We start from the raw sequence: 17887 nt of genomic DNA, 5'->3' as shown, positions 1-17887 counted from the left end.
CGTGACAAGTCGGAGGTCCAGGAGGAAATATGACAGGGCGAGAACATAAATAGTTTGGTCATGTACTGTGTGTGTGTGTGTGTGAGGGAGGGAGAGAGAGAGAGAGAGAGAGGAAGCAAGGAAGGGTGAGAAAAGAAGTGATGGCAAGTAAGAAAGCTGCATCTGCTGTGCAGACTGTGCTCACCATTTTGGACTTTTTGAACGTTTATGTCTGAGAAAATGAGAGGAGAGACACTTCAGAGCCTGCTGGACAAGGTCAGAACAGACTGATGCTTAGTCTGTGGTCAGACTGACGCGGCCTCTAAAAGAAACCGGAAGGAACTTGGAAGGAAACTGACACAGAGAAAGAAATAACTTTAAGCCGGGACACAGAGCTAAGGTGTGCAAAGGGACCCATAAGGAGGCGGTAATGCAATATCACGGATGCCAGCTGTTGAAGAACACCGAAAAAGAAGTTAAGGAAGATACAGTAAAGCCGAGCGAGAGCTGAGTCAGCAGAAAGGCCTACAGGGCTTGAGCATTCGCAGTGTGCATGTCCACATGTCCGAGGAATGCCCACAGGCCACCTGTCGTTTCATTCATGCGGCGCGTGGACGCTGACGGCATCACAGCAGAAGATCTGGACTCCACGGCCAACGACTTTGAAATGCTAACCCAAATCAGCCGTCTTTGGAAAAGTGTTGTATAGAGTGTTGTATAGAGTATAGAGTGTATAGAGTGACTATTTGCAAAAAAAGTCTTCTGGATGACAAAGTTCTTCGACTACAGTCCAATCACATGAAACGGTGCATGCTGTTTAGTCTGAGGCGGATAATCCACTCCTGTGTTCAGAGGCCGAAGGCAGCTGCTTTTCATATTTATTTCGAGTTAACTCCTGGGACCAGATGTTCCTCAACACAGTGCTGGTGGTCCTGACGGACCTGGCAGCCCGTCTCCTGGGTAACACCGTGTTCCGGAAGCACTTCCACCTGCTGCTCTCTGCCGTGGTGATGTTTGGTCCTGCACTGAGCTTCTGGGTGTCCAGCCACAGTGTCTTTGCCAGGAGGAGCCACTTCCTGTACAGGTGAGACCATTTCCTGTCACTTGTTCCAATCTGGACCAATGGCCTGGCGCAATTGACAGTCCATCCTATAATTTTTAGATTGCACGTAAAGCACATGACATATTTGCAGGCTGATAAGAACCAATATCATTTTCAAAGGTCTCCGTCTCTATGGTTAAAAACCTTCTAATGAGGTCTGCAGGATACCGTTCTCACCTCTTCTCTTGTGTCTCCAGGCTGTTCCTGCGCTCCGGCTGGGGCTGGACCTCCATCTTTGTCGGTTCCTTCGTCTTCCTCCTCTCCTTCTCCATCCGTCGCTCCCTCGCCGTCTCCGTCCGTCACCTCTCCAGGCTTGGAGTGGCTGGCGGCCTGTGGCTAAGCTTCTGCAAACTCCTGGATTATCTGGAGAACACAACGGGAAGCTGCTATGAACCTATGCACAGTGGCCCGGAGGCTACCATCGGCCAGCCTCTGCTGGTGCTGCGAGAAGGGGAAAGTAAGTCTGAATGCCTGAAAGCCGGGATGTTGTGGAGAGGATATGAGGTTTCAGAGGACATCTTCCTCCTGTGTCTGTGCTGCCTGGTGTTGGCAGAGGAGACGGCCGTGTTTGGTCCATACCTGAGCTTGGGTGGGATCTCAGATGCTCCTCTGAGGATCCTCTTCCTCTTCTGCGTTCTCCTGCTGGGACTCTGGATCTTCCTGCTGCTCTGTCTCTTAGCTTACTTCCCAAAGTTCCCTGCCCAGCTGCTGGGGGGCGCTCTAGGCTGCCTGAGCTGGAGGGGATTGTATCAGGGTTGGTACCGCGTGGGGCTCAGCTGGTGCTGTCCGGGACGCCCCGGACTGGGGCTGCTCAACATCAAGACCGGGAGTGCTGATGCTGAAGGAGAACCGCTGAGCCACAGTAACTGCAATTAACCCAGAAGACTTCTTTGCAAAGATCAAGCCAGTTGTTGTTGAAGTTGGAATTAAGAAAGTAGAATCTCCTCAAGCCCTGAGACTTGGAGCAACTTCAAGAATCCAAACATAAGACCAGAGGATGGGAGCAGGCTAAGTCCATTTGTTGCTCAAGAACGTTGCGGAGGGAGTTCGCCTGAGAACGAATCTGCAGCTGGGCTTCGGCATCTGAATCTGGCGGTGAAGATGCAGATTCGAACCTGCCACGCTCACCTCAGGCTCTTTCCCTTCCCCATTCAGTCACCTTCAACAAATGTAACCTCATAATGACCTCATAATTCAAGATGGCTGCTCCAAACACCAATGATGATGAAGTTGTGAAAGCCTTTTAAGTCTTTTCTAGCAGTTAGTCACTTTTGTGTGCAATCTTAATAAATTGTACAAACATTACAGTCCTACTGGTGTCTGTGGACACCCGTCATGTCATTTTCATGTCTATTAAAGGTGAAGTAAGTAGTTTATAGTGCCATCTAGGGGAGAGGCTGAAATGTACAACAAAGAACTGCTCCTCTGCTCACCCCCTCCCTTCCCTGAGCGCTATGGTATCCTCAGCCGGTCAAATGTCGTCGTCGTCGTCGTCTTTCTCCATGTCAGCAGATGAGGTTCATGAGGTGAGGGAGAGGGCGGAGCTGCCGCGGCCGTAGCAGACGAAGCGGAGAGAGAGGAGGCGGGACTTCAGCTACAAGTAAAGAGACGCTTGATTTGTTCTCTCGCGTTTGTCCTTACAGGCTCCGGTAGAAACATGGCGTCTCTCTGCTAACAGTGGCTATGCAACCGCGGTCCGCGGTCATGTCATTTTACATGACTTTTTGAAACACTACGAAAGTGAAACAAAGAATATTATACAGTGACTAGACAATGCAGGAGCACATAATATGTATAAAAGAGTGGATTTTGGGTTATATAAACCCATAAATACTACACAGTGTCCCTTTAAGTACAATGTGATGAGAGCTAGCAAGTCTCCAACATTAGCTACACTGCTAACATTAACCTTAGAGAGATTTTAATACAGTATATCATAAAAACACGTTCTGTTTTGTTTTCACTGATACGGGAACAGGAAACTTCCAATTTTGATTAGACTTTCTCAGAAAGGATCGGCACAGATTTTTAAAAAAGGACTACACAGATTACACTTTTTTGTTTTTTTAGGTATTTCTTCAGAAAAACATAGAAAACATAAGACATCTGAAAACAGGAGATGATGCCCGACATCTGCTACAGCAATTCAGTCGACTACCTCTTAAACCATAACATACTTTCACAGTACTCCGAAGGATTGCGAGGTCGTACCATTCTCCAGTTACACAGAACAGAAAACAAATACATGGGTTGTTATTGCGTTAACTCAAAATGACCTTTCTGTCCATATTTCAACACTTCAAACCTAAACGATGCTCGGACGAAAAAGGAAAATTCCTTCATTAAAGGTGAACCGGACAAGGCCGACTGACATTCACATTAAAATGATCTACTGTGGTTCGTGGCAAGTGACATTAAAGGCATAGTTTTATTCCCGTCTTCATAAGACAACCTCTTCGTAAAAGTTAGCTCCTGCTGGTGCGACCGTTTCAAAACCATATGTGAGATTATCGGGGTGGTGAAATAACACAGGGCGTCAATTTGACTGATACACCTACTGCAATTCATCCCTTTACACATTAAACACAGCAACTATGGTGGTATATTATTGAACAACATTTTTTTTTGTATATTACCAACATGGTAAACATTAAAAATCCAGTGAATGATTGTGCGCTTTAAGTAGTTGAAGAAGAGGAATAAGAGTAAAACTCTAGGAACTGTCAGAACAGTGAACTGAACGGACCTTTACAAGGCGTCAGTGTCTCGCTTAAGAAAATCCCAGTTATGAGGAGTAGAAAAAACATTTTTAAAAAATTAAAAGTATTTGAGGGTTTGGGAAGGACGTGAGGGGAGGAGGAGGAGAAAAAGAAGTTATGAAGGAAGCGAGGGAGCGATAGAATCGAGAGAGTCCGGACTTTCCCAGTGACAGTTCATCATGGCGTCGTAGAGCTCCTCGCTGCGCTGCATGAAGTCTCTGTTCCACTGGTCTACGTCACAGCCAGCCATGGGATCTGAAAAATGTATTGTGTAGAATTATGTCTTTGAAATAGGTTCATATTTTAAAAGGTTTAAAATCAGGCAATTTCGGCAGATACTCAAGTCTGTGGTATCAGTATCAGTATCGTGTCTTCCCCATCTACATCATTTTGGCAGAAATGCAGATTCCAAAACTGTATGATCGATTTTGCTGATATTTGCTCCATTACAAACAGCCAATGCTGCAATTCATGATCATGATGTTTCTATCTATTTCAATAACTACCTAATTTGTGGTGCATCTATTACCTCAAGGTGGCAGCGGCAGCAAGCATTTAGTTTGTCGACTGCGAAAATTTACCGGGTTTCTTGGATGCAACTGCCATCCACTAATTTGTTAGCTTCAAAGAAACTTAAAGGTGCCATATGTAAGAATGTGGCCAAAAACAGTTACTACATTCAAATTCAAAACACCGAGGTCTTTTAGGTTTCGTTTTCTGACGTAACTGGCAACCCGTGGTTGCTCGGCAGCTGTGCCTCTACTGACTGCAATGATTGGTAGACGGCGGTAGGTGGCGCCACATGCCAAAACATGATTTCAAAACATAAACATGATTTGCAGTCTGCAAAATGTTTTTTTTAATGTGAATATTTTGGCTGTATTGTTGTTGTTGGTGAGTTCAGTTTGTTATGTGAACATTATTCCTGAGACTCTGTGACATATTAGGAGGATTTTACGGCCAATTGATTTAGATTTATTACATAATGCACCTTTAATAGTAACCCGCATTGTCGTTTGCTCATTGTTTTGCCGACAAACGTGCAAAATGCACACACAAAAATGAAAGACAAAGACGACTTTGATGAAAATGTAAATCTTACCTTCTGCATTGTCATCTTCCAAATCCTCGGTCCCCTCGTGGCTCTGCTGTGGAAACAGATGAAACACGATGATAAATCCAAAAAAAAAAAAAATACACCTGGAGACGAAAGTATGATTCGCAGCTCCGCTAAGTCTACGTCCTAGGACTGAACAATTAGTCAAAGTTTCTTCAGTGGGAGTTTTCCGCTCACCTCCACAGCTCCAGACGCGTCACCGGCCGCGGGCGGCACCCCCGCAGGAGGTGGAGGCGCCGCGTGACCCGGTGGAGGGCAACCATAGGACCCGTAGTTGTAGTTGTAGCCAGCGTTGTAGCCGCTGTTGTATCCACTGCTATTAAAGCCACTGTACTGGTCGTAGCCCCCCCACTGAGGGTAGTAGCCCCCGCTGCTATTGTTGCCGTAGTAACTGGGCTGAGACTGGTTGTAGTTGGTGTAGTAATTCTGTCCCTGGTTGCCCTGGTAGCTGCTCATCTTTTGGCTGCAAAAAAACCAACAACAACATTATTTCTAAGACATTGTTTCAGTCACAAAATCGAAATTTAAGCTATAAATCTTCCATTTGAAGCAAATCTTAAAAGAACGTGAATGGATACAAACATAAAAGATAAATAGCAAACACTGCATTTGAATTTTTCACTTACAAAACAGAGTCGGGACAGTTTTTGCATCACTCTACATGTGTCATATCGTCCATTTTCCTCTCAATGGCAACATGACTTATTAAATCGACATCATTTTCTATTGAAGAGGAGATAAAACTAGTGACAGAGACATTAACTACTTATTACTGATGTTATAAATCAAGTAAGAATTGGTCTCATTTTTACGGAAGCGTATTGCATTCACTTGAAAAAAAAAAAAAACTCCTGTTTTTCTCAGTAATTAATTTTCGGTTTGATTTTTTGAATAATTTTTTTTCAGTTTTTCTGACTTATATTTTTTTCTGTTTTTCAGAGTAATTTTTTTTCAGTTTTTCGTGCAAATATTTTTTTCCCCTGTTTTTCTGAGTATTTTTTTTTCAGTTTTTCGTGCAAATATTTATTCCCCTTTTTTTCCAGAGTAATTTTTTTCAGAATTATCGAGAACTCTTGCTATGGTACACACGCCGCCGAAGGCGATTCCGGCGCCTCAGCTGCACACCGTGTGCATCCAATATTTTCAGCAGTCTCCTGATCGTCTCTTGAGTCACCACGTACTCAGCCTGAATGCATTTCAAATGCATCATCTTGTATCCATGGAGCATGCCATATCTGTCCAACTGATCCTGAAGAAAGATCGATATGTCTCGCAGATCTGAATGGGCTTTTCCTTCTGAACAACCGCAAAGTCCTCAGGTGCCTGCGTTAAGTCGACAAACTAATGATAATACCATCTATCTGACTTAAAGACAGGACTATCTCCCAGTGTCTTAAACCCAGATCAAAGTAAAACTTGATTAAACTAAACAAGCCGTCCAGGTTGTTATAAAAAAAATTACTCCGAAAAACAGGGGGAAATTTTTTTGCATGAAAAACAGAAAAATAATTACTTAAAAGTTATTCAAAAAATCAATCCGAAAATTAATTACCGAGAAAAACAGGAGTTTTTTTTTTTTTCAAGTGAATGCAATACGCTTCCGTACATTTTCCCCGTCAACCTGATTGAAACTTTCTTTCTTTCGCCCCCTGGTGGCTACTGCTACTTATGTCATACTCCATAGGCTTCACTTTTCAAACTACAGGACTACGCCCAATATTACATGCTACGATTGTTTATTTTCTTCCTGGAAATCACAAACTCAGTGCAGGTTTCAAACCCCAACAGATTTGAAAAAACACGACCATGTTTATTTGTTATATTCACAAAGTGAGGATGTGGAGTTTCCGTCTTACCTCTTTGCTACAGCGACACTGAGCCTGAGCGGCTTCCCGCCGAGCATTGTCCCCTGACACTCCTCGATGGCCTTCTTCTGCTCGCTCTCGTCGCCGAACTTGACGAAACCGTAGCCTCTGCAAGTCAAACAACACTTACACCACCGCTCGTCGCTGACACACGCTACAAACTAGGCCATAAAATAGCCACGTATAATGAGAAACAGAATATAATGGGTATTATTATGGTAGAACTGAAACTTGTTGTTTTACTTTTAACATGAGGTACCATCACTTGAATTGTGAGTTGCTCTTGCTTAGCCTATATGGGGAAAACAATAGTTTTAGCATAAGACTGGAAGGAAAACATAGCGTCAGCCTTTTTTTTTTGAAAATAGATGAAGAAGTCGTCCATAGCACTGCCATCCAAATATGCACGATACTAGCAAAACCAGTAAACACTTGATATTATTGACAAAAACGTTCAAAATACATCTGTTACGCCACGTTACGATGCACTTCTCATACCTGGAGTATCCATACTGGTCAGTGACGACTTTAGCTCCTTTGCAGGAAGAATACTTCTTAAAAACTTGGTGCAGCTGGAAGTCGTCCACCTCAGACGCCAAGTCGCCTACAAACACTGAAAACTCCGGCCTATAATACAGAGGAGGAAAAGAAAAAGATCAAATATCCATTTTAAGAAACAAAGGATTAGTTGTTTGGACCAAATCTGAGAAGTGTGGTGTCTCGTTTTGTCCACAAACCAAAACAAATCACTTTTAATGATTTCTTTGTGAGGTGGAGCAGAAAAAAACAGGAAATATTCACATTTATGAGAAGCTGAACTCATTTTTTCCCTCAAAAACTGACCATTCTGACCAACCTTTTCCAATAATCCAACACTTCCCTTTTAATTTTTGACTTATACTGGAAAAAAAGGAGGGATGTGACTTTTTGTGACAATTAAAATAAAGTTCTTAAATGTGAATGAATTAAAACTGAATAATTTTTCGTTTGTGGACCAAACATTGATCAATATTTTGCAGACCAAACAACTACTCAATTAATACTTGGTTCTAAAAGTGTGGCCTGGGGGCCAATAGCGGCCCGAAGAAACATTTCTGGCGGCCCCCATTACAGTTGATAGTTTTAATCCAGGAGCGACTAAGCTTGTTAAATGTTTATTGAACATTACTGGATACAGACCAATAAGTGTAAACAAAAATACTGGGTATTTACCTGGTTTCTATATGGTGAATTTTAGTGTATTATTGTGTTATAAGCTGGTAATAAGCAGGTAGCTACAGCCCCCAATTACTAGCTATTTACCCAGTAAATATATGGTAACAGAAATGTGTTACTTGGTATTAACCTGTAATTAGAAGGTAAGAACAATGGCCAAAATACTGGGTAATTACCCAGTAAATCATAAAGCATTATTGTATTAACGCTTAAATTACATTATATTAACGATTATATTACTTAACGCTAAACTGTAGAACTGCAATCTGGTCATTAAAATGATTACAAATGGGATTTATTTCTGTTTTTCTCCTTTGGCGGCCATCAGTCCAATGTTGGGTTCCTAAGGTATTACAATTAATGGAGAAAATAATTGTGAAAATAACCATTAATTACAGCTTTAAACAATATATTGCATCAGTAGACAGTAGTTATAAGATTTTCTCTTACATTAAAGGTTTTTTTAACTTAGGATTTTAAAAAACATGTTAAAGTCAAGGAAGTGAATCATCTCACCCTGCTTCTGGCCGTTTCCCATAAGTGGCATAGTTTAGCTTAAACTTCCGTGGCTGCACATGTGGAGGGGGGGGGAGAGAAGACAAACACACTGAGCAAAGTTCAAACACCAAAGATGTGTACTATAGCACTGATATTGCTGAAAATAGAAAGTGGAGTTATTATGGTTGTTGTTATTTGGGTTTACATACCTCGACCACCCAGACCAGCCTTTAGCCCATTCCTCAGTTAGTTCCTTAATTGCTTCAAACAAAATACATTCATGTACAAGCAGCCTTTTAGCCGCCTTCAGCAGCAGGTACAGGCTGGTGGACAGGGGAGTCCAGTAGCTTGGCCAGCTCACCGGGCCAAGAACATTTCAGCAGCAAGCAAATAAAGCTCACATCTTTAGATGTCTCTTAAAAAGCAAACGTTCAAACTAGTATTGATTTGTATTTAGCTTAGCGTCTTTGTAGATATTTCTGTATGTTAAAATCACAGTAGCGGTATCAAAAAAGAAGAAGAATTCATCTGGCTCACTTATAACAGACGTATCAATCCTATCATCAAAACAAAAAGGTGGACCACGACCAGCTGAGCTCCACTATCCACAGTCAAATCAGCACATGCACACTGATAAATTAAGTCTAATACTGGGAAAAGAAGGAAGGCGGTATTAAATTTCAGTAATATTTATTGATATTTGTGGAAACACAATATTCAAGCAATGCAGTGAGGTTTGCATCAAAGATATGTGAACGTGTATTTTTGCAATTACATCACAAAACTTACCGGATTTGATCCGGGGACCAGTTTCCCGTTGAGTCTTTGGACACAGCGTTCGACACTTGCTTCATCTGCCAGCTCCACAAAGCAGTATCCTGCAGAACCCCTGCACAGGAGGACACACGGGTGAAGGACTCAAACTGAAATTCACACTGTAGCAGCGCTCGAGGGTTAAAACATTTTTTGGAGAGGATTTTATACAGACTTGTAGGGATTAGAATGTGCCTGAGGCGGTGTGTTGACTCATCAACACGTCTTTAAACGTTTAATAAAGTGAGGAATCTGATGCTGAACCAACTGTAGATCAAAGATTGGTTGCAACCTGCACACCCTCTGGCAAAACGTATAAATCCAACTTAGAGCCTCTTTCCCACTAAAATTAGCAGGTATACCCAGGATTAGCACCATTGCCATTACTAGTGTTTGTTTGGTCTGTCCTGTTTTTCCACACTTGCATCACCTGCATATGTCACAAACATGTCATTACAAGACATAGAAAACATGGCAAATCATTAAAGCTGCCGTCAGCCATGTCACCTCGTGATCGTTTTGGCCATTTACAGGTATTCAGTAATCCCACCCGCACACGAGCACATCTCATAAAGTAGCATCTAACCGTTTAGATTGTCTCCACAGACACTGGTACGTTGGGGCTGTGTATTAATCTTACCCCGTTATCCTGTGAGTGATGATCTTGACTCCACACGGAGACTCTCCCATAGCACTGAAGGCTTGTTTGATGAAGTTCTCATCCATGTATGGGTCCAACTACACACACAAGAGAACACATTGGAACAGGGGTCATGTGCAGTGTTTACATAGGTTATTTACACTTTAACTTAGATGTTAACATGTCACTCATGTGTCACAGAACAATCTTGTTGGAAGCTTAGTTAACTCAAAACAAGATATTGAGCCAATATCAGCCTCACACTGTACTAGGGCTTACACTTATTTTCATAATCGACTATTCTATTGATTGCTTTAAGTACAGGGTGTGAGTAATTGCGCCACCTGTGGTTTTATTTACTTTTTGAAGTCAGAAAATGTGTTTTCATGCCGGACATCGACCACAATTCCATAGTAAACAAACAAAGTTTCATCGTCCCGTGAGAAGCTAAGCTAACTCAGCTAACAGGTTGTTCCAAACCAAACGAGCTTTACGGTCGAACACATTACGACACATATTGCGTTACGTCAAACATTTTTCGCAGTGTGTTGTCGAAAACTACCGTGGTTTTAAACCCGGTTTAGGTTTAGCCTCGTTGTGACTGACGGTGTCGCATATCAAGGCTAACTTTTTTTTATATATATAGCAACCGAGCTAGCATCAAGTACGCGTCGCTAAACGTGTTCGCTCTTCTACCGTAAACAATGAGACTTTGGACATACGTCACCCATCCACAGGCTCGTTTGTCTGTTGAACATCTTCGCGCTCGGAGCCGCGGTTCTGCTGTTCGCTGGTGTTTATCGATAGATGTTTATTTACATCCAACACTTCTCTATTTTCTCCTCAAGGTAACGTGGTACAACATCCGGCTGGCGGAACCAACTTCTTCGGACAATAGTTTCCGGTCGGGATGCGTCATCACCGCCACCTACTGGACTGGAGTGTGGAGGTTTTCGTTGTCATGTTTGTTTACTTCATGTACCAATACAGCCATGTGCAAAAATAAATAAATAAATGAATACATAAATAAATAAATAAATAATCATCTGTTACCAGTTAAAGTCTGCATATTTACTATTTATTTCCCTGCTGTGACGCTGCTAATTAGCCTCTTGTAGGACTAATTGAATATATATTATCAAACCATCACATTGATAATTCCAGATCACTTTGATCGGATTAAATCCACTCGAGCAAACTGAACTTCATCCTGTTCAGGATCAGAGAAATTGACATAATGAACCTAATTACACATAATCCACGTAAACATGATTAAAAAACATTCAATCATCCATCTTTCAGAGCGCCTACGTGCAGCTCAGCGTCTTTGACCCATTCTCCGTCGTCATCATTACACAGATTGAGTTACCACAACAGTGACGGACGAGCACAGTACAATTTAATCTCAGATTATTAAAAATTAAAAATGTAGTTGAAGATGTACCAGCACATTAGACACACAATGATTAGGAAATCAATTTTTTTTTATTTAAAATATCCCCCGCTGTCTATCAAAGCTGTGATTCTCAAAGCATGGGGCGGGGCCCACATATGGGTCACGGGGGATTATTAGTCCCACTTCCTTCTCTTCTTCCGTAATTGATAAAAAAGTTTGCGTTTGACTTGATTTTAACCTCATAATCCCAAAAAGAGAACGTCAGAATTGAATTGTTTACATTTGTTAAGCGCTGGGATTGTGTTTATTATCAGTCGAGCTGAAGATTTGCTTTTTCACAGTCGGTGTCCAGGGTGCACTAGAAACCGTTGTGCCCATGCAGGCGGATCCGCTTCAGGCTCATATCTGAGCGATCGACGGCTGCTGTGGAAGACAGTGGAACATGATGGATGGTCTACAGGAGCCACACAGACTGATGACCTGACTTGGTGGCGGCAGGGAAGGTCAGATAGATGCTCAGTAACTCAGGATACCAGGATGATGAACATCAGACTATACATCCATACCAACACCGTTTCATTTGAAAAAGGTGTTTGTTTGTTTTTTTTTACTTCATGCAGATAAGTGTTACAGCGTCATATCAGAGGTAATCTGTGTCCATACTAACACATTTGTGATGTATATGGTAAATGGTCTCTATTTATATCATGTTTACATGCCGTGGCACCGGAGTCCAGGCACCGTTTACCAGTTAGCTCCGTTAGCTGTGTTAGCCCCTTAAGCGCCGCTACAGTCGAACTGGAGCGGTCTGTTTATTAAACGAAAAGAGCGTGACAAATACATGACGTCACGCGCGTCTTTTCCGGTCAGTCGTCATCCGTTAACCAAATACCAAGGCCTACAGGGCCAAACAGGTGCAGCTACTCCGAGGTACAGCGACATGTAGCCCGGAAACCAGGAAAAACAGGCTTTAGCCACTTTAGTTAAATCATCACGTAGTAAAAGTGCACACTATCTTAAGAACACGTTCGCTAATATATCTCACCCTTAGGCGACCTCTTCCTACTGGACACTGACAAATGAAAAACCCAAATGAAGGATTTGGAAAACAGAAGTCATAAAGTAGCTAGCGCTGAACACGTTAGCGGCATGTAACGTCATGTTTCCGTGCCGCGGCACCCGAGTCCAGGCACCGTTTTTTACCAGTTAGCTCCGTTAGCTGTGTTAGCTCCTTTAGCGCCGCTACAGTTGAACTGGAGCGGTCTGTTTATTAAACGAAAAGAGCAGCTTTTTTTAAAGGTTAGCGTTACTTCAGAGACTCATTTTAACAATCGGGAGTCACGTAAACATGACGTCACACACACCTTTTTCCGGTCGCCATGCGTTAAAGATGCATTATGTAATAAATCATAAAATCCTCCTAATATGTCACAGAGACTCAGGAATAATGTTCATATAACAAACTGAACTCACCAACAACAACAGTACAGACAAAATATTTACATTAAAAATAATCTTTTGCAGACTGCAAATCATGTTCATGTTTTGAAATTATGTTTTTGCATCATGTGGCGCCACCTACCGCCGTCAAACAATAATTGAAGTCAGTAGAGTGTCAGCTGCCAAACAAACCACGGGTTGCCATTTACGTCTGAGCTACAACGGCCGAGAAAACGAAACCTAAAAGACCTCTGGATTTTGAATTTGAGTGTAGTAACCGTTTTTGACCACATTCTTACATATGGAGCCTTTAACGTTGACCGCCGTTAACACCGTTAACCGCCGCGCTACTGTTTTCATTTAGTTTGCTCACAATTCCAAGGAAGTTCAGACTCTTTTTGTGTAATATGATGCTAAAGTTTTAACAGGGGGCAAGACAAGCTAGTAGGAAGACTTGTGAGAGGATGAGGCACGGGTGGTCGTGGGTGAGGCCATGAGACGGATAACTGAGGGATCACAGTTGACAGAGTAAGACTTATAGGAGGTCTGGCTGCATTTGGTCCTGGTTTTCATTGGACTGCTGGGGGTTGGCGGACGGAGACTTGTCTGTGGAGACGGGTGTAGAAACGACAGTGGGGGACAGGACGGGGGAAGGCGGCGCGTACGGCGGCGACGTCAGCGTGCTGTAGGACGGCGGGATGGCTGTCGCCTGCCTCTGCAGGAGCTGCATGACGGTCCTGAGGTCTTCTGAGAAACAGGACTCCAACCTGGGCGACACACACACAGATGACGACTATCACTTGCAGGAATCTCCAGATCCTAAATCCTAAATATAAACTGGACAGGAAGGAACTTACCTGGTTATCTGTTGCTGCAGAGCATCCATCTTCTTCTCCAGCTCCACCCGGTGCCTCCCAGAGATAATGGCGTTAGGAGGCGGAGGAGGAGGAGGAGGAGGAGGAAGGAGAGGAGGAGGAAGGCTGGCGGGACAGTGGGAAGAGGAGGGCAGGTAATGGAGCGACTGGTGGGAGGGCGAGCACGGCGCATCCAGGTGCACGGGCTCCTCTCGCTCGTCTGAGCCCCAGAGTGTGAAGATGCTGGAAACGCCGGGGAACACGGTCATCTCGGAGAACCGGGTCGCGTTGGCGGAGATGGCGGTCTGAGCAGGACTGGTCACCTCCACGTCCTCCACTTCATCCTCACTGGAGAACACAGGGCCGTATCTGCAAGAGCAGTCGCTTCACAGTTTGTTTTGTGCAGCGGAGGGTGATTTTCAGTATTTTTTGAAACACGTTTTTCATAATCTTACAGCGTGTGTTTATGATCATCTCTGCCACCACCGTGCTTCTCCCACTTATGGTGTCTTCTTTGACATCTGAGATGTTTCTTGTTTGTTGTGCTGAATCCCTCACCGTCCGAGTCTTCTCCACTCACAACACATACTTCATTTTCCTCCTGCAGACAGAGAGGAAACGTTTACTGATGAAAGATGGACATTTCATTCAGGATTTTACCTCATTAAGTCCCTGTAAAAGCTGCAGTAGACAATTGCCGGACAAGCAGTTGAATGTTCTTGTCCCTAAGTTGTTGGTAAGTCGTTGCTCATGCTGGTCCGTTGAATCGTGATGCATCAATCAATCTGCCTATGCCCCCCCCCCTCCCCCCATGCACGTACCCCTCTTCTTGCACTAACACCAGGGCTTATGCTAGCAAGCTAAATGCTAGCTAGTCTGTTAAAATTCAAACGCAACAGTTGCAGCAACCTTAGGGGCAGAAAAGGTGCCAACGACAACAGGTGTTGGTCGCAAACAAAATATGTTTTTTTGGGGGGGGGGAAAACTACACCTTTTTCTTGGCAAGAAAAAGGTGTAGCTTCGCAGGGAAGTCTAAATCTCTAACAGGATCGCTAACAACAATAAACCAGTTTATCTAGTTAACTGCTGATTGAGGTGTAGATCTTTGGACTTTAGTGTAAACTACACTATGACACTCCCTGGTGGTCTAGTGGCTAGGATTCGGCGCTCTCACCACCGCGGCCCGGGTTCGATTCCCGGTCAGGGAACACTTATATATTATGATTATGGCATCCTGCGGCCAAGTGGAAAGGGAACTTGGCTTGTATCTGGAGGGTTGCTGTTTGAGTCCCCAACAGGTAAAAAAAAAGGGCTGGGCTGTGCAAGATACCCAATCCCCATTTCTCCCCGGGTGCTGCTCGTAATTCTAGGAAAGTTATCAAGGACTAATCAAGGACATATAATTTATCTACTTCACCTGTTGTGACTTGAGTAACACATGTAGTAAAATTGGAATTTGGAACCAGGGAAGCAACACATTGGACATCGGTGCCATGGCTTAGTTGGTTAAAGTGCCTGTCTAGTAAACAGGAGATCCTGGGTTTGAATCCCAGTGGTGCCTTTTGAGGCAAGCACAAGGAAAGAGGGCATGAAACCAGGGAGTGGCTGAGGTAACCAACCTCCAATGCTTTTATTGGGGTTTTGCCCCCAACAAAATGCAGCCAAAAACAGGATCTCCTACAACCGTCCCTGGTGGTCTAGTGGCTAGGATTCGGCACTCTCACTTGTATCTGGAGGGTTGCTGTTTGAGTCCCCAACAGGTAAAAAAAAAGGGCTGGGCTGTGCAAGATACCCAATCCCCATTGCTTCCTGGGTGCTGCTCGTAATTCTAGGAAAGTTGCGAAGAAGGAATTTATATGCAATTTATCAAGGACATATAATTTATCTACTTCACCTTTTGTGACTTCAGTAACACATGTAATAAAACTGGAATTCGGGGAACCATGGAAGCAGTACCTCGTATATCGGCGCCATGGCTTAGTTGGTTAAAGTGCCTGTCTAGTAAACAGGAGATCCTGGGTTCGAATCCCAGTGGTGCCTTTTGAGGCAAGCATAAGGAAAGAGGGCATGAAACCAGGGAGTGGCTGAGGTAACCAAAAACAGGATCTCCCTGGTGGTCTAGTGGCTAGGATTCGGCACTCTCACCGCCGCGGCCTGGGTTTGATTGCCGATCAGGGAATGCTATGTTATGCTTATGGCAGCTAATGGCCAAGTTGAAAGGGAACTTGACTTGTATCTGGAGGGTTACTGTTTGAGTCCCCAACAGGTAAAAAAAAAGGGCTGGGCTGTGCAAGATACCCAATCCCCATTTCTCCCCGGGTGCTGCTCGTAATTCTAGGAAAGTTATCAAGGACTAATCAAGGACATATAATTTATCTACTTCACCTGTTGTGACTTGAGTAACACATGTAGTAAAATTGGAATTTGGAACCAGGGAAGCAACACATTGGACATCGGTGCCATGGCTTAGTTGGTTAAAGTGCCTGTCTATTAAACAGGAGATCCTGGGTTTGAATCCCAGTGGTGCCTTTTGAGGCAAGCACAAGGAAAGAGGGCATGAAACCAGGGAGTGGCTGAGGTAACCAACCTCCAATGCTTTTATTGGGGTTTTGCCCCCAACAAAATGCAGCCAAAAACAGGATCTCCTACAACCGTCCCTGGTGGTCTAGTGGCTAGGATTCGGCACTCTCACTTGTATCTGGAGGGTTGCTGTTTGAGTCCCCAACAGGTAAAAAAAAAAGGGCTGGGCTGTGCAAGATACCCAATCCCCATTGCTTCCTGGGTGCTGCTCGTAATTCTAGGAAAGTTGCGAAGAAGGAATTTATATGCAATTTATCAAGGACATATAATTTATCTACTTCACCTTTTGTGACTTCAGTAACACATGTAATAAAACTGGAATTCGGGGAACCATGGAAGCAGTACCTCGTATATCGGCGCCATGGCTTAGTTGGTTAAAGTGCCTGTCTAGTAAACAGGAGATCCTGGGTTCGAATCCCAGTGGTGCCTTTTGAGGCAAGCATAAGGAAAGAGGGCATGAAACCAGGGAGTGGCTGAGGTAACCAAAAACAGGATCTCCCTGGTGGTCCAGTGGCTAGGATTCGGCACTCTCACCGCCGCGGCCTGGGTTTGATTGCCGATCAGGGAATGCTATGTTATGCTTATGGCAGCTAATGGCCAAGTTGAAAGGGAACTTGACTTGTATCTGGAGGGTTACTGTTTGAGTCCCCAACAGGTAAAAAAAAAGGGTTGGGCTGTGCAAGATACCCAATCCCCATTTCTCCCCGGGTGCTGCTCGTAATTCTAGGAAAGTTATCAAGGACTAATCAAGGACATATAATTTATCTACTTCACCTGTTGTGACTTGAGTAACACATGTAGTAAAATTGGAATTTGGAACCAGGGAAGCAACACATTGGACATCGGTGCCATGGCTTAGTTGGTTAAAGTGCCTGTCTAGTAAACAGGATATCCTGGGTTTGAATCCCAGTGGTGCCTTTTGAGGCAAGCACAAGGATAGAGGGCATGAAACCAGGGAGTGGCTGAGGTACCCAAAAACAGGATCTCCCTGGTGGTCTAGTGGCTAGGATTCAGCACTCTCACCGCCGCGGCCTGGGTTTGATTGCCGATCAGGGAATGCTATGTTATGCTTATGGCAGCTAATGGCCAAGTTGAAAGGGAACTTGACTTGTATCTGGAGGGTTGCTGTTTGAGTCCCCAACAGGTCAAAAAAAAGGGCTGGGCTGTGCAAGATACCCAATCCCCCTTGCACCCCGGGTGCTGCTCGTAATTCTAGGAACTTATCAAGGACATATAATTTATCTACTTCACCTTTTGTGACTTCAGTAACACATGTAGTAAAACTGGAATTGCGGGAACCATGGAAGCAGTACCCTGAACATCGGTGCCATGGCTTAGTTGGTTAAAGTGCCTGTCTAGTAAAAAGGAGATCCTGGGTTCAAATCCCAGTGGTGCCTTTTGAGGCAAGCTCAAGGAAAGAGGGCATGAAACCAGGGAGTAACTGAAGTAACCAACCTCCATTGCTCCCCGAACTCCGATAAATACTGCCCAGTTTGTGTGTTAACTACTGGTGTGTAAAAAAAAAAAAGTATTCACAATCTGACTCCATAGGCTTTTTGCAGTTATTTAGATTAAATAATAATTCAGAAGTAATTATATAAAACTTCATGCCTTAAAGGCACAGTACGT

The 17887-nt window shown here is 43.8% G+C and overlaps 2 protein-coding genes across 2 annotated transcripts; one reads left to right on the top strand and one right to left on the bottom strand.

Annotated features, from left to right (window-relative positions):
• Positions 1-2386, top strand: fitm1l (fat storage inducing transmembrane protein 1, like). Its single transcript, XM_083890055.1, has 2 exons — positions 1-1063; positions 1279-2386. Exons 1-2 carry the CDS (start codon positions 885-887, stop codon positions 1955-1957), a joined length of 858 nt encoding a protein of 285 aa, XP_083746181.1. The 5' UTR covers positions 1-884; the 3' UTR covers positions 1958-2386.
• Positions 2387-3152: 766 nt separating this feature from the next.
• trnau1apb (tRNA selenocysteine 1 associated protein 1b) lies at positions 3153-10858 on the bottom strand. Its single transcript, XM_083889959.1, has 9 exons — positions 10711-10858; positions 9989-10086; positions 9325-9424; positions 8554-8606; positions 7321-7449; positions 6814-6930; positions 5135-5420; positions 4943-4988; positions 3153-4095 (listed from the first exon to the last, which is right to left on the bottom strand). Exons 1-9 carry the CDS (start codon positions 10744-10746, stop codon positions 3956-3958), a joined length of 1005 nt encoding a protein of 334 aa, XP_083746085.1. The 5' UTR covers positions 10747-10858; the 3' UTR covers positions 3153-3955.
• Positions 10859-17887: the final 7029 nt, after the last annotated feature.

Source organism: Microchirus variegatus (genome assembly GCF_963457635.1).
Source record: "Microchirus variegatus genome assembly, chromosome: 5".
Lineage (NCBI taxonomy): Eukaryota > Metazoa > Chordata > Actinopteri > Pleuronectiformes > Soleidae > Microchirus > Microchirus variegatus.
This window is presented reverse-complemented; position numbering and strand designations above follow the sequence as displayed.